We start from the raw sequence: 17,438 nt of genomic DNA, 5'->3' as shown, positions 1-17,438 counted from the left end.
CATTCTCTTTTCTTTTCTCCCTCCACCCCCTCTCCTCAACTCCTGGTATTCTTCCCCTCTTCCTCCCCTCTCGCCCTCCTCTCAGAAGAATTCCTCCAAACACCAACACCAGATGACTTCCCTTTTATAAGGGGTTGGCCCTACCCCTGGGGGCCACCCTTGCTCAACAGGTATCCAGTGCGAGCCCTCTTGTCTGTTTCTGTTGGATTGGCAACTCTCCTATGATGCGTGGCTCTCTGGCTGTCCAAGAGGCCCTAGCCCTGCCCCCTTCTGCTTCACAGACCGAACAATCTTAAACTCGGTCCACCATCTTGGAATCAGAAAGTTAGCATACAGGCGAGGGAGCCACTGCGCCGTAGCTGAGCACTCTGCAACTCACCAGCACAATCCTTGCTTGCAAGCAGCACTCTGCATGGAAGAACGTCTCAGTGCACAGAGACTTGATTGTGTAAGTGAGAGTTGCCTGCATCCGGGGCAGTGCTGTAGCACTAAGTGGTTGACTAGTGTGACTGGGTGTTAATGGGGGTTCCTGGTTGGATTTGCACCGGGTACTTCTGGAAGAGGGGCTTGAGCTGACCACAGTCGCAGAACAGTTGCCACCCAGAGTCAGCATCCCATAGCCTTTCAATGGGGAAAGCCTCTGCCTCCCGTCGAACTTGATGGGAAAGCATGGGGCTCCATGCTTTCCCATCTAGCCCCCCTTGGCTAACCTGACTTTCCCGCTAGGGATAGGCAGGGTACTTTGTGTAACACAGCAACCATCAATGTCATTGTTGGCGACTAACAGGTTGTGCAGCATTTAACACGATTAGGGGTCAATGCTGGTTATCGCCAGATTGCCTTCCATTCTGGTTACAGGTACATTATGACCTTCTGTTACATGTACAATGCCCTCATTACAAAAGGCTCAATTTCGCCATATAAGCAGCACGTGAGGTCTTTCAGGACACCATCAGTGCTGTGCCTGCAGATATCCTGGAGGAACCTAATGTCAGTGATTACATTCTTATCTACGCCATACCAATGCCTGAGCACCCTTCTCACCTACGGTCATTCCTTTGTTGCCTTAAAGATCACTGACTGCCTCTCTGTTCAAAGAAGTGTGGGTTACCTAAAGATCAACTGGCGTTTCTCAGCTACACGTTGATCGTTGTGGCACATATGCACATCTTTGCAAGGTAGCAGACAAAAAAATCATAGCCCGACATCCCCAACAAAAACAACCAAACTAGGTCGTTTTCGCATAATAATAAATTACTGCGGGAGGTTCATCTGGAATTGTGCCACCCGTGCAGTACCTCCGCAATAATTCATGAGGGCTGCTGATCCCTGATCCTGGCACTTGCCATATACACAGGTGTTCCGAGCAACTGAGGATGCTCTAGCTGCTCTAGATTCCACACAAACTTCCAAATTAGTAGCCTGTGCCAGTCCGTGGTGTGGTCTTGGTGCAGTCGTGACACAGACCAATGCTCCCAAAACAATTGTCCCAATCAACTACACCAGTAAAGAGTTGATTCCACCACATTCCTAGTCTCAAATTGAGGATGCCATTGCCATACCGTGGAGATACAACCACTTCCACATCTGTTTGTGGCCCTACATTCAGTCTGGTAACAGACCATAAAGCGCTCACCTGTGTGTTCATGGGATTAGCCTTTCATCACTCAAAGCGCATTGAGTGGATCGGCCAGTTAGGGGAGTATTAATTGGATTTTGTTTTCAGGCAGAGTGTTGGCAAACCGGCTGATGTCATGTTGAGGCTGATGTCTGCTGTGTAAGGGATGAAGAGTAAGACTCAACTAGATCTGTGGGAATCAACAACCGGTGTCTTGGTTGTAATACTTCCTCTCGGCTACTAGCTAAGTGGAAGCCAATGGACTCCTTAGTGGTTATAGATGGACTGGAAGCCCACTCACTGAGTTTTACAAATTCAAGGGTCCGCCAGTTTGTAACAGCTGAGCTGGATCTCGCTCCTGATACCATATGTAAGGGATAAAGAGCAAGACTCGGACACAGTGACATTATGGTGATTGTTAAAGACTTTTATTGATACAATTAAAGAGAGGGTTGGGGAAATCCTACCTACCCCCAACTCTAGGAGAGGTTTCCCTGTTTCAACAAAACTAAGGAACGTCAATGTCAGACAATGTCAGTTCTCCGTCCAGTGTCCAAAATCCTCACACAATAAACGCCATATAATGTGAAGGGGAAAATGTATTTAAGCTGATTACATGTAGATCTTTCCCAAAGTTCCAACATAAAGTTCCAAAGTGTAAAAGAAACCAACAAAGTTCTACCAGTTAAATGGGGTTCTTCCCTTCCCCTGGTTTCCTTTTGTTTTTATTGTTCTTCACTTTCACATTACCATACTCGCAATCTCAAGGGGGTGGCTGTTTCCTATGGTTTACACAGTTCATCAACTCATGATATGCGATTTCTCTCTTAATCTCTTTTTGGGTTATACCATTCCACAATCTAAAGGGGCTTGACCCTTCCCTTGAGTTTTTCACAATTCACAGGCTCAAGGAGTATGCCTCTGCTCCTAAGCTGTTTTAGCTTTTCCACAGTTCACAGATTTCACAGTTCCACAATTCGCAGCTTCCAGGGTTATGCTTCTTCCCCTGAACTTTCTTAGCTTTTCCACGTTTCACAATTCACAGGCTCAACGGCTATGCCCCTTTCTTGACTTTACCACAGTTCACAGACTTCACCTGCAAAGGGGGATAGAGCCTCCCTTGTTTGGACTTAGCAGGTTCATCAACAGTACGCAGCATCCACCATGAAGTGCCCGGCACCAACCCCGCTCTCTGGGCTCACCAGTTTTCCGTTGGCTGCTTCGGATTCCATTGTGTCTCGCTGTGGCTTGCTTGCCAGCTTGGAGGGTGTACCATCTGCTTTCTGGTTCCCACTTTGCCTACTTCTTCACCTTAAAGCTCCTGCTGTCCATGGCACAAGCATGGCAAACCTTCTGCTTCCAGACTTCCTCAGACGGCACCTCCAGCAGCTTCTCCGCTCCACACTGCAACCTGCTGTGAGGGTTCAGAAGTGAAAGCCGGGTACAAAGTTGTTTTGTTTTTGGTTAAAGACCTTTGTTTAAATGAAAATGGGTTTGGGAAAATGCCTCTGTGTTCTAAAGAGGAGTTTCCCTACCTAAAACCACAAAACTAAGGATCTTGCTGTGTCAGGAAGTCAGAAACTGAAAAGCCATCCTTGTGTCCAAAACGATCCTCACACTACAAACAACACAATAAAGTGAGAAAGGAAATGTCTTTAACCTGATGTTGCCAAAAAGTGTTCATAAATGAAAATTTGAATTTTGAATAGCTCCGACAAGAATGTTATCCAAGGTTAAACGGCCTTGGATTCAGAGGGTGGTTCTCTTCCCCTGGATTCTTAAATGGGATGGTAATGTCTCTTTTACTAACAGTTCCTTTGTGTCTCTCCTTGATTCACAACACTCCTATTAGGCAACAAGTTCTATAACAGTCTTTCTTTAACACAAGTTTCTTCTTTTTCTAACGCACACAGTCCTTCTTTAACATTCCTTGTAGCTTTGCAAATGTCCTGGTATACTCGCCTGCCAGGACTTCTCTTATGTATCAATTGCCTGGTGTCTTTTCCTTGCCAGGTACACCGTAAGAAAAAAGGGTTTTGTTGGAGCTTTATGTTCAGGTAATGGGTGGAACTTTGACCTAGAGCATATCGGAAAGAGATTTCTTTACTTCCTCTACAAGCGGGAACAAACAACTGGCAATAGGCGATCAATGTCTTGGGCATTAGAGGGTCTTCCTCATGGGAAAAGGGGGAGATACAGCAACTCATCCAATTAAGTCATGACGTCTCCCTGGTAGTTGCCTCCTCCCATTTGATCCTCCCTCATATAGCCACCCCCAGGGTCAGGAGCCGGTAGCGGCTGCCATCCGCAGGCTACATGCGCTGCCGGGGAATCTGTGATGACTACATTGGATTCATCACACTGCTCACATTCGGTCTCTCTCTTTCCAGGTGTGGTGTTTCTAAATGTCCCGGCACCTGTTAATCTTTTCCAACAACTAGAGCGCATCATTTGCTTTCCGGTTCTAGTGATCTTTATTACTCCAGTCCTCTTCCTCGTCTCAGTGATATCCAGCAAAGGGGAATGTAAATACAGTTGGTGATTGGTCATGACCGGAGGTTCTACACCCACACTACACCCATGCCATACAGGACTAGGAAGGCAAGGGGGTGTACTCCACCTCCCCTAGCATTGTCTTTCCTCCCACAGACAGCCACGACCACGGTCGGAGTCGGGTTGTCTGCTTTTCCCTGGCCACGTGAGGGGAGATTTCCTCCGGTGAAGTAGTGACGACCTCGCTAGATTTTTCACAGCTGTCACTAAGAAGGAAGGGGAATCTCAGATAATAGAAAAACTTGACCGGTTTCTTATCGCGCATGCTGCCCCTAAGGCAATTTCCTTGTAAGAAATTCCAGAAGCCTCCATTAATGATCAGTGCATTTTGTGCATCAAAGTGGCAATAGCCATTATTAGATGGACAGGATTCCTGGAGGCTCCTCGCCACCACTCTGAAGAAGCACATAGCATCCTTGAGCCTATTCATGGTTCGTGAAGAACTTTTATACGCTCTGTGATAGGTCAAGCCAGTGAGACCAAAGACGCAATAAGGACTTTTCATCTTTTTAATTCAGGTTCTGAACGCCAACCTGCAACTAAGAGAAACTTTTCAAAACAAGGTGAGGGTCAAGGCAACTTAAAGAGGTGATCCAACCTATAAAAAAGTCCTGCGAAGCCCCCAACCAGGATTTGTGCCTAGCCATAAAAAAGTCCTTGGGCCTCATTACGAGCCAGGAGGTCCGGAAATAACGGTGGCGGTAAACCCGCCGCCACCGTTGTTTCCGACCACCTGATCTTGTGTCCTGCAGGCAGAGGTGTCATTCCCGCCAGGTCTGACCTGGCGGGTTTAACACCACCCACCTGCAGGCAGATATGGAAACACCGGCACCATCACGAGATGGTGCCGGTGTTTCCATGGTCCCCATTCCCATTGAGTCCTGTGGGACTCAATGGAAATGGGCATTTACCGAATACCGCCTCCGGAGTTCCCGGGTCACCGGGGTTGTAATGCCCCGATAATTCCGGGAATCACAGAGGCGGAATGGTAATACGAGTCCGGCGGTAACCTGCCGGTTTTTCCGGCTGGGTTACCGCCGGACTCGTAATGAGGCCCCTTGTCTCTATACAAGACCCCTAGTGTAATGCAGCAGAATCAAAATTATGAGCAACAGAAAAATAATCTTACTCTTCATCTGTCCTTAGACCTTTGGCTACCCTACTCTAAAAATAGAAGGTCCTCAAATCCTTCACCAAAACAATAGACCGAAGTACTTCCCAAGTGTTTAGCACAGTTCTGATATCTGATACTCACAACATGGCCTTCCCTCAGGACCTCTCTACTTTCCCGTTGCAGACTCTTGCCGGACTGAGCCTTCCCTTTTCGGCCTGTCCTAGCTTTTCTGTTTGGACCAAATTTGGGCTTGTTTCTCACATCTTGCTACGGTGTTTGGCTCTTCCTGGATGTTGGATGCAGTGTATGAAGCAGGCCTTTGCCCAGGCCTGCTTCATCAGGACCTATCCTAGGTCTTCACCCAGACCTACAGTTTCATAGGTCTCTTCCTCGACACTCCAGATAAAAGGTTTTGTATGTCTATTTCCGGCACTTCAGTCTTCTTTGCAGTGGATTTATTTCTCCCCGCCCTCTCACCTACCAGGGATCATGTCAGGTAGTCGATATGCTTCATGCCCTCCTGCCATGGGTTGGTTGTTCCTCCCTTGATCTTTGGGGGTGTTGGTGGAGAGTTATGTTTGTGGCCTTCCAGTTCCCACAAGAGGTGCCAATTGCTCTTAACCTGTCTCCCCACACTGGGCTATCAGCCTGCAGCTTCTCTCATTTTCCATAAGTCTCTTTAAGGTTCCACCAAGTGGGCTTGTGACAGGTTGGCCTCTTTGGTATTTGCCACATTTTTATCAGGGTTTCCCTGATGCAAAAAATATCTCCTGTGTCAGAGTTCCTCCTTCCTCTGTTCGTCTCATCTGGTTCACACTTCTTTTGTATCAAGAAGGCTTCCTTGATCCCATCCGTATCCTTTGGGATCCTCCTTCTAACTGGGCTTTTCTGATCCTCTTTATAGCGCTCAGATCTCCCTTCTGTATCCCCATAGGTTGTTCCTTGTGTTAATTACAACTAGGGGTTCATTATGGAATTTGATTGGATTTCACCTTTATTCAAAACACCTCCGTTTATGAGCTTCCAATGAGCTCTGTTTTGTTATTGGTTACCTGTGAGTCTCTTGTGATTGTTTGTTTGCCACGGATTGCAGTGAAGAGTTAAAGGCTGGTGTGGCATTCAGTGCCATCTTGGAATCACTAGGGGCCTGGAGTGCGCTGTTGCCTGCTTTGGCACTTTGGCTGTCCCTCCAAGCTTGTCCCGAGCCCTTGACTCCCGGCTTTCTCTACAGATATGGTTCCACAGTTGTTTTGGCCCAGTGTCGCAGACACAACGCAAATTGTGCTCAACCTGTGGTATCTCCCCTGCTTGTACCATGGCACTCAGTAAATCCCTGAGGTCACGGTCTGCAGTATGTGGGCTGGGAGGATACCTCAGGGGAAACGTACTTGTCTAAGAAACAAGACAATGCTCAGTAGCACGGTTTCGATACTTGGTCCTGCACTGAGAGCCAGGGCTCTGGCATGAAGCACAATATAAAAACCAGATGTATATGCTAAGGCTTCTATCTCGCCCATTTCCTCTAAGGCTATCTAATCTGAGGAATATTGTAAAACATGGTAACTTGTACCGTTCTGATGTCTAACCTTTCCTGACTGGTGGTAAATGTACTCTGGGATCTGTAGTCCTCTCAGTCCTGTTCTGTTCCAGAGTTGTGATGTTGGGGAATTATGCATCTGCAGGAGAGTAGCAGGCCTACGGAATCCCTTCTTGTCCATCCCCATGGAGACACATCAGGTAGCGACTGGACCAAACCGGTCTCCATCGGGCCGCTATCCTCACATGTTGGTATAGGGAGATCTGGGAACTCACTATAGCTCCCAAAGGCATGCTGTTGAGAGATTTGCACATTATGAGCCTGCACATACTGACGTGGAGAGTAATTCTCTTGGCGCATGCTGGCCATCAAGGTTTTGACAAAAAGTCAGATTAAGGAGGAAAGTGTGGTACGCAAGATTGGCGAAAGCCTCCAAAGACTGAATATGAGACGCCATCCCCTGTCGAGCCAGTGTACCTCGCAACAAGCGAGCTTGATTGGATAAATGGTTCTCATTCGAAACTGTGGAATGTGCCAGTGGAGATTTTGGATCCTGCCGACAAGATAATTTGTATTTGCATTTTTATTTATTTGTATAGCGCGCCTGCCCCAAAGGCAAATGGTCACATTTCTTGAGGTTACAGTGACAATGTATGCAGAAGACCTCAACCTAACATTCATAAGGTACTTACAAGATATTTACAAGATGTTTACAGTATATTTACAACGGAATTAGTCCGAGCGTTAAGGCTGAAGCGTGTGAGTTGATCATGGTCCATGAGGCACGTGGAAGTTTGGATAGTCCTGCGCTATGAGCCACATTTTGGCTTTGCTCTGGAAAGAGTGAAAGGAATGTAAGCTGCGTCTGGTATCAGAAATATGCTGAATCCTAGGGATATTAAAGGCAGCCCTAATGGCGTTATTTTGGGTAACCTGTTACTTGCTTAAGTTTTGTTGACTGGTTCCTAGATATAGCTCATTGCAATAGTCGAGTTTCGACAAGATGAGGGTTCTGGCAAGGATGGTGCAGTTGGCCGTGGTAAGGAATGGGCGACATGCTGTAATAAGTTTACATGTGTTAGATGAAGATGAAATAACAGCGTTGGTTTGTCTTGTGAGAGATAGGGTAGAATCAAGATAAATGCCTAGGGTTTTCATATCATTGGATACTTTAATGGTATTACGGTCAATGAAGAAAGATTTGAATGCAGGATCTGATGTATTGAGTTTGTGGTGCGAGCCAAGGATGAGTAGCTCTGTCTTATCATCGTTAAGACAGAGCCTGTATTGTGCCATCCATGCCTGGATGACCAGATAGACATCATTTAGAGATTTGGTGTCAGCTGTGTGGTCACCAGTGGGGATGCGTATTTGGGTGTCATCTGTGTAGTTAGTGTAGGTGATAGGCAAATAGTTAAGAATATCAAAGAGCGGCTTGCATAAACACGTTATAGAGTGTAGGTGACACGCACGATCCCTGAGGTACCCCACATAGGACTGGCGAAGGGTCAGCGCAGGCCGACCAGGAAAAGACCCTCATGGATCTGTTTGCCAGGAAGGATCTAATCCATGTAGTAGCTTTGTCGGCAAAATGGGCTGCAGATTTCAGATGTTAGCAGAGAATTCGATGGTTAACTAGATCAAATGCTACCGAAAGTCTAGTAATGATAAGAGGGCTAGCTTGCCGTTATCTTAATTTAAGAACATCAATTTGAGTTTTTAAATCGATAAGGGCAGTTTCCGTTCCGTGCCTTGGTCGGAAGCCTGATTGTCTGAGGCCTAGGAGTTTATTTGATTCTAAATAGTTCTGGGTCTGAAGATAGGCAGCACGATCCAGGATTTTTAGAAGGAAGGGGATGGTTCTGATGGGCCTGTAATTAGTCTGGGTGCTAGGGTCTAGGGAACTATTATTTTTTTTTTAATATATTTTTTTACTTTTTTTTTTTTTTTTTTTTTTAGTAGCGGGATGACCCACGCATCCTTTAGGTTATCCGGGACAATGCTTGAGCTGAATGATGAGTTTATGAGAGTGAAAGGTTTTAATTCATAGGTAGCCTCCTTAATGATGGGATCTGGCCACGCAGTTGGAGGGTTTCAGTTTACTGATGATGTTTTCTACCTCTTTAATAGATAAAGGAGAAAAGCTAAAAGGTTGATGGTTGGGAGGAGGAGTGGCTGTTATTCCTATGGGAATAATGTGCTGAGGGTCGGTCAGCAAGCTTCTTTTTTTGGCATTGATTTTGGTTTGTAATGTGGATATTTTCTCGAGGAGCGCTTTTTGTATATTGGTACACCATGTACTGTCTTTGCTACAGGTGTCTGGTGGGGCTGACGGTGTTTCCAGTTATTTAAGTATCTTAAAGAGCTCCTTGGTATTAGATTCCGCTTGCAGAATTCACTTGTTATGTGTCTCTTTTTTGGCTAGGAGAATTGCCTCCTTGCAATTGAGGGATGCTAGGAGAAGGCTACCCTTATCCATGTCTGAGGGAAAGCTTTTCCAGCGGGCCTCAGCAGTTCTCTTCTCCTTGCGTAGTGCTCTCAGGTGTGGCATGAACCACTTCTTGAGGTGTGCACGAGGTTTGGGTTTCCGTAGTTTAATTGGGGCAATGGAGTTCAAGTATGGTTTGATTGAAGGTATCGACTAGGACTCTAGGGTCTGCACTCAATACCGAGGCATTGTTTAGTATAGGTAGGATAAGTGGGAGCAGTTTCTCCTTTGTTATATCCCTTTTATTTCTCGTGCTGATGGGTGGAGCATTGGTTATTGACTTTGATCTTAAAGGTGATCGTGTGATGATCTGACCAGGCGCAGGGTGTGTTTGACACTACGTTGATGCTGCAATTCAGGTCAACCAGCCAGACAAGGGTTCTCCCCTTGTTGTGAATGGGTTCCTGAATGCGATGGGAGAAACCCAAATCAGTGTATTGGCAATGTCCAGAGCTTTGTGGTCATTTGGATCTTGGAAACCGAGATTGAAATAGTAAAATAATTTGTGAATTGGGCTTGGTGTTAGTTGCTAGGAGGGCGGTGATGTCATCTGCAAAGGTGAAGTTGTGACCTGTTGGCATATAGATAAGGTGCAGGGTGATGGTTTGGTTGGGTGAGATAGGCATTTTGACAGACAGTGACTCCGCTGAAGGAATATGCTGATTAGGGATGAGTCTGAGATCAAGAGGGCTTCTAAATATGAGGGCAACACCTCCGCCTTTGGATTGGTTAGTATTTGGGTTGCATCTCGTGATGGCGTAGCCATTGGGGATAGCGAGAGGGAATAGTGGACCGACAGGTGCATGTAACCAAGTCTCCTTAATGGCTCGGAAATCTAAGTCTTGGGCTGCAATAAAGTCTGCAGTGTCCAGCGCATGGGCGTTGAGGGCCCCGACATTGACAAGGGCACCCTTAATCATGTTATCTTTGCCAGAGGAACAAACAATAATGTTGACGTTCGAAGGAACTTAAGGGGTGATGTTCTTCAAGCCTGGTAACTTGAGTCTATGTGTGTGATTGCCATGAGTATTGAGCGTGTTCACTGGCATAGTACGAAGGTGTGGTCGATGGGCTGCGTGAGAAAACCTGGAGTCTAGTCTGAGGTTCCTGAGATGTAAAGCGCAAGGTTGATTTGGGGTGGGTTTGGTGGCAAAGTGATCCAACCATAAGGCAGGAGCGTTCGATAATACCTGCTGGTAGCACTTGATGATTTTTCCAAATGCCCTGAAGTGGAGATTGGGGAGAAGTGATGTTGGGAGAGGTAAATTGGCACCAATATAGAAAATGATGGCAATGCATAAACGGACAATGGACAGTGAAGTTTCCAATTCCTCAATTTAGGTTTACACATCTGCACTGTGCCTTGCTGACCTCAAGCCAAAGATGCATGAAGACTATCAAACTCAGAATTGCGCACAATTTACTAATTTAGCGAGAGCTCTATTCTTGCCATTTGCCTATAGGCGGGTAGCCCCTGAGACAGTTCTTATGGGCCGATCACCAACGAGCCACCATCCCATCTATCCGCACCTGGGGGCCACCAGTCGTAGATTAATCAAAAGTCATGCAATTCCTTTATAACAACAATGAAAAGGCGAGCATACGCTGCCTGGCCAAATAACCAATGCTTATGGTGGCTGGTGGCAGGTTTGTGAAAAGCTTGAAGACCGCAAGTAAATTCAACATGCCTATGAAATCCTCGCCACTCACTATGGAAGCCAGAGAAGGTACCATGATCTATTCATTGGGGATCATCAACCGTGACGAGCAGAACATACCATTTGAAGAGGCTCAGTCAAGGAGTTGGAGAAGAACAAAGCATACACCCAACGCCAGAATCATAGATATATAATTCCCAGACAGACAAGCGCCAAACTGTCCATGATTCCCGAATCAGGATGCACCCATGTTCAACACTGATGAGATTCTCGCGTCAGATGGCCTGTTGATAAAAGCACAGCATGCCAGTGCGAGTCAGAGACTACATCATTTATTGAAATCCACAAAAACTTTAATGTTTGATTCCATGTTGGGGGAGGAGCATGTGGTTTTCAGAGTGTCTCATGAAACTATGGTCCACACTCAAACATTCGATGGCGGTGCAACCTCATTGGGTGGGTTGGTAAAGGGAAGCCGTTCCTGTGCGTAGGCGGCAGATCAAGTCCCATATTAATTAGCATCATGTTTGTGTCCATTGATTACTGCGCAGCGCTATGTAAGCAGCCACACTCACAGAGGTGATCCTCCCTAATACTGAGTAGACATCTGAGGAATTTGGTGTGAAGAAAATGATACCGTCTTTCCTAACTAGAACTATTGCCACATTGAATGGCTGTTGGAAGACCATGCCCTACTTTATTTTCTCCCTATAGTGGTGCTAATTTTATGAATCCTTGTTTTTCATTTTCCAACAGATGGTCAACCCAGGATAAGATTCAAGTGCCCTCACTGCCCACACACAGTGAAGCGGAAAGCCGATATGAAGCGACACCTTCGATGCCATACGGGTGAGAGACCGTTTCCATGCCCAGCCTGCGGCAAAGGCTTCACCAGGTTAGAGCACCTGCGTGGCCACTACCAAACGGTACGTAGACTGATCGAGCGGTAGGTTGCTATTAGATTGGTTGTTTCATGGCTGTGGATACCATGTGTTAATGGGTTTGTCAGACATTGCCAAATAATAGCAAAGTGACATGTGTAAAAGCTAATAATCTGGTGTAGAATGTACCTCTCCTAGTCTCCCCTGTATGTTGCCACACTCGCAGCGTCTGTCCACCAATTACACTGGGGGATTTAAAGTGACGTCTTTGCGGCCAGCTAATCAGGTTGACCCTAAACATTGCCATATTCCCATGACCACCCCCTTAGTAAATGTAGTGGCCTGCTCAGAAACTGTTCTAGACCAACTCAAACCAATTTAGAGGGTGCTATCCTGGGCTCAGAAAGAGCCCACATCAGCACAACAGCCATTTTAGGCCTGCTTCATGGTTTCCCTGAACAAAGGAAGTCCCTATAATAAAATTGGGGATTGCACACATAGGACTGAAAAAAGCCCATTAGTACCGCAACGCCTACCACAAAGGTACATTGGAGTACTAATGGTGTGAATTGGCTTGCATCCCTGGTGTAGCCAACATTTCCTTTCAGCTGCCACTAGCCTATCCACTAAGGGTGATATAATTACAGTAGGGCACAGCGTGGTGCTTACAAAGCACCCCTTGTCCTGGTAGCCTTATGGACGACCCAGGACCATATATTCTCGAGTGGGGGGCGGTGACCCAACCCGAAAAAGACACATGTCAACTGAGTTAACGCCTGTAGCAGAGGAACTTGCCAGTGTTTGGACCCAGGATGAAAACCGAGAGAATCCTGGCAGCACCAGTCTTCTGGTGGAGTGATGCTGGCATAACGTGCAAACAGCATTGTTTCGCTCTCAGGCTCACATGGATCTGTCACCCTGATCAGTGAGAGATTTCATTTTGCATAAGAGGAAGGGATGGCAATAGGTGATCTGCTATATTGAGGAAGACAGTACATTGCCTCACGGCAGAGATACCCAAGGTCAATGGAAAGTACTGGATATGAGAAATGGGAACACCATTGTAAGACACTTATCGAGGAACAGTAGGGCAGGTAGAAAGTTTATTTGGGGTTCCACTGTACCTCCAATGCTGTTTCGGAAGGCACTACTGGTAGCATAGCCTACGATTTGGGTGTAAGATAACAGCAACATGGTTATTCTGGTTTTGGGCAGCCTGTGTCCTCCAAGAAGCCAACTCACTTCGGCAATGTTGCTTGGAGAAGCGCTGTATGGAATGTTCATCAAGCTTGCTGCCACCTATCTGCCTGCTTGTTTTTCTTGTACAGAGTCACTGAAGCAGAAAAGCATTTCGTAGCCTAATTGTAACGGTCTAAGCACAGTAACATAGCAGAAGTTTGCCAGGCTCTCACTGCAGACAGGACAGACATGTGCCCTTTCTCTGCCTACCTTCCATGTTAATTTACCTCCACCTTTCACATAGTCTGATGAACACAGCCTGCCTATGGAGCTCGGTTATAATTTCTTATATTTTAAGGCTATGTATTGTCATACTCAGATACCCTACTCCCAAAGAAGGTGCAACCCCGTCTCACTGCAAACTAAAATAAAGTTTACCATGACGTATAACAAACTCTTAATGACCTTTTCTACTTCAAGGTGGCAGGGTTTTTAATTTGACCACTCACTTACTTTACCTTCTTTTACTAAAACAATTCACCTTTATACACAATCTATTCTTACCTGGGCCAATGTTTGGCTTGGGCTATGCAGTTACAGAATTAAGAGTCTGGAATAAGACCTGGGGCACAACGAATAGAGATGCCCGGACAAATAAGCCACTAAACTTCAGGGATTGCACAAGCACACTCTTCAGCCCCTCGTGGAAACATTCCATTGGGCCTCATTATAAGTCTGGTGGTATCTTGGCAGTAAATCCGTCGAGATGCGACCAAACTGTATTACCATTAACAACATTTGGACCGGAGGTATTGCCTCTGCATTGCAAGTGGGTGGTGGGCAATGTTAATCCCCATTAATTGGAGTCCATAGGGGATTTCCGCTGTATTTCTGCCGGTGGGAATGCCATGAAATTGGACGGTTTTGGGCAGTACGGGGGTGGAATTACCTCCAGCTTCTTGCTGGAGGATTTTGCTCCACCTTACCCGCAAACCCGTTGTTGGGTGGTGTGCTAATGCGGCGGTAACAGTATTAATTCAGCATTTTTACTGCACCGTAAATGAGGCCCATTGTGTACTAAGTTACAATTCTCTAAATCTGCCTTGCAAACACAGCCCAATTATCAAAACACTTTAGTACATATCTGCCTTTTTTTCATTTTTGCAGAACTGTGGTCCACCTAACCGGATTGACACGCCCCCATCCTCTCACTAAGCACTCTTCCCCCACTGAATTCTTCAATCCCTGGGCTTTAAGCCTCTAGTTCTAGCTTTTCCTCTTATCCCCTCGCTCATTTTCTTTCCCCCAGAACCGTAAGGTCTGGAAACCCTGGCAGGCGCATAGTACATTGCTACAGTGGGGATGTGGCACATTGTCAAAGCCTATCAACATAACCTCTCACTGGTCTTCGTCTCCATTTTGGACCCTCTTGCAAATAACACTAGCCAGGGATGTAGCCTTATACAACACCCCAACCCCACACATAGCTTCTGCCCGTAGCTTTTAATAAAATGACCGAACAGCTTTAGCATTGTCCCTTAATGTTACAATTACTTTGCTGTTACAAATGCCATGCATGCTACGGTCTACTGAACCCCAATTTAGGTGCATTAGTGCAGTAGCCGATGGTCACTCAGCGCTACAATGACAAGCCTGTGGTAGTTTAATGCTTCACAAACGCCAAGTAGTGTAACATTAGAGTCGCTGATTTTTTCTGTTGAAAACCTCTGATGCCTTTGGAAAATGATGGCCTTGTCAACGCTGAGGGTCATCGGCTACTTTCTTCTTGGAAACTACTAAACAGTGATTGGAGGGGGTGATCCAGGCGACCAGCTGTGTGGACCCTTGCTGTTCGTGCCAGGTTTAGGAAGCAGAATGTTCCCAATAGTCTGGGGGTGAAGTCTATAACAATAAAAAAACAATTAAATGATGGACAAGTGACTCCAAAAGTACACCAGGGCTGGTCCTGAACGGTTGCAGTTCAAGTGAGGCTGTGTGGGGACGTTCAATTGTATTGATTTTGTGTACAGCTTCTTGTGTGATGTGTGCCAACTCCCTCTAAAGGTAAGTAGGGAGGCAGAGCAATCGGGCTGAACTTCAGTAGGGAAGGAGGGTTAATGGGGATGATCAGCTAATTTCCCAGTTAACCAAAGAAAACACCCAACACTGGAATAGTGAAAAATCTACTCCTTGCTAACGTAACACAAGATGGACTTGTGTATGCATAACACAGTAAATGTCAATTAATTCTCTCCTCAACTACTAATATGTGAGAACACTGTTCGGCGATAGAATGTATACATATTGTCTAAAGAGGAAGGAGAGACCAGACATCCTAGTGTGAGAAACTTGACAGTGTCTCACCTGCTAGTCCCCGGGGATCTGTCATCCAGGTGGCCAGGACACGGCCATCGCATTAGGATCCAGTTCCTGAGGGTGGACCAGTGTGGGAGGATCACCTGGATGGGGGATCTTCGGGGAGTGGAAGTGGGCCACCAGATGGCGAGATGCAGTATCCCCTTCCCTGTAACACCTTTGCCCCATCCTACAATGTAGGATACATAGGAATTCACCCCCGACCCCCTTTTCTAACACTTTCTCTTGGACAACTCACTGTGAGGGAAAACGGACTAACACTGAGCCGTATACCTGTCCCACTACAATGGTCATGCTGGGTCAGGCAATTATTGATCATTACCCACACCTGACTTCCATCACACTTCACACGTATAAAAGGCAGAGCATTAAAGCCCACTCTGAGCAAGGCAAAGCACACAAGGAAGCAGCAGTTCCAAGATGGCGGTTTAATACAAGGCAGAAGACAGTGAGGCCAAAGAGGAGTGCAAGGAGGGAAGTGCTCTTGACCTTTTCACCGAAAGACTGTGGGCCTCATTACAACTCTGGCGGTAGCCGTGCCGTTGGAGTTGCATTTTTTTCCAGCACCCGTGAATGGGCAAGAACCAGGTCATGCTGAATTAGGCGTACCTGGTACTTGCCCATTTTCGGGTGCCGGAATCACAGGGCTCCTCATCCCCATTCTGCCCCAAAGGGCTGAATGGCAATGGGGATGGGGACGTCAGATGCACCAGCACAACTCTGCATGTGCCGGTGCATCCGATGTGCTCTGCTCGCGGGTGCCATTACACCCGCCAGGAAAAACCTGGCGGGTGAAACGGTTCCCGCAAGAAGAGCCCGTAGTATGGCGGTCTGGGAAGTACGGTACTGGCATGCTTACCGGAACCATACTTCCCAGACTGCCATGCTCGTAATGAGGGCCAGTATCTTTCATGAGCCTTCGAGAATAGGAAACGTAAGACCTAGAATTAAAGCCGAAGAATCCTGCTTTGGGTGGCGGAGGTACCTAGGGCTCTCTCGCATCGATAGCCAAGGCGGGGAGAGGCGTTTGCCGCCGTGGTACTGTCCTTGGCTCCTACAACAAAGCATCACCAGTGAAGTCAGCACAGCCGGTGGGTTGCGGAGACTGATACCAGACCGGTCTGTGTGGAATCCAAGGTTGCAAGCGGCAACATTGTATAAAGAAATTTTGAAGAGAACAGCGTTTGAAACATATGTGGCAAGCATTGCAAATATAATTAAAATGGCAGAAGAGTGACTGAACGTTGAAGCTAGGATACAATACTGTAGACAGAGTGGTCTGCATCACGTGGGTGCTAATTCTAAAGTCTTTGTTAGGTATCCAGCTGAAAGGTAACGTACATTGAAAGAAAAGGAGTTGTGAAATCGAAGTGGTCTTGCAATAGGTCAAGCCAAACCGTGTGCACATTGAAGTCTTCGATACTTGATGTAAAATTGACATTGGTCCGAGCGTGGCTGAGGGAGACTAATTGTGTTAAAGGGATCGGAGCCCAGTTGAGTGGGATCCAGGGTGAATCGTGAGTCACCCGAAAAAGGGATATCACACGACCATTGATGAAGGGATGCAAAGTGACGAACATTGGGCTCAAGGGATCTGAGCCCGGCTGAGGGGGATCCGGGGTGAATAGTGAATCACCTAAAGTGAATACTTGTGAGAATCTAAAGAGGAAAGGAACTTGTTGTTTATTTGGTTAGATCAGGCCCCTGAGGTTAAGAGACTTTGAGAACAAGGAGACTTGTGCGTCGAAGGCCCTGATGCCATTGCCAGAACTGTATCCTCATACTAATGAAGCTAGAGATTGTGCTACGCTCAAGTGAACGCCTTATCCCATGCTGAAAACGTGGGGAAGGGAGGCCAACGGCTTGAACATCCTGACATATCATTTTGAACACTTCTTTCTTTTCCATAAACTTGTTTCCACACACTATTTGCATTTAGAGGGAAGGATGGGCAATCGGTTTTCTTTTTTTGGATAGGCCCTATTTTGACAAAACACAACTAGGACTGCGTTATTATTATTATTTGATGGTCGT

General features: G+C 46.5%; 1 protein-coding gene across 2 annotated transcripts in view; it reads left to right on the top strand.

Moving 5' to 3' along the window:
- LOC138503029 (zinc finger and BTB domain-containing protein 8A-like) overlaps positions 1-17,438 on the top strand; it is a 65,971-nt gene that overhangs the window by 13,273 nt on the left and 35,260 nt on the right. For both annotated transcript variants that reach the window (XM_069622465.1, XM_069622466.1), the window contains exon 3: positions 11,725-11,894. In XM_069622465.1, coding sequence (XP_069478566.1) covers positions 11,725-11,894 — 170 coding nt within the window. The remainder of the gene's footprint in view (positions 1-11,724; positions 11,895-17,438) is intronic.

Source organism: Ambystoma mexicanum, chromosome 11, assembly GCF_040938575.1.
Source record: "Ambystoma mexicanum isolate Mex_15411 chromosome 11, UKY_AmexF1_1, whole genome shotgun sequence".
Classification (NCBI taxonomy): domain Eukaryota; kingdom Metazoa; phylum Chordata; class Amphibia; order Caudata; family Ambystomatidae; genus Ambystoma; species Ambystoma mexicanum.
This window is presented reverse-complemented; position numbering and strand designations above follow the sequence as displayed.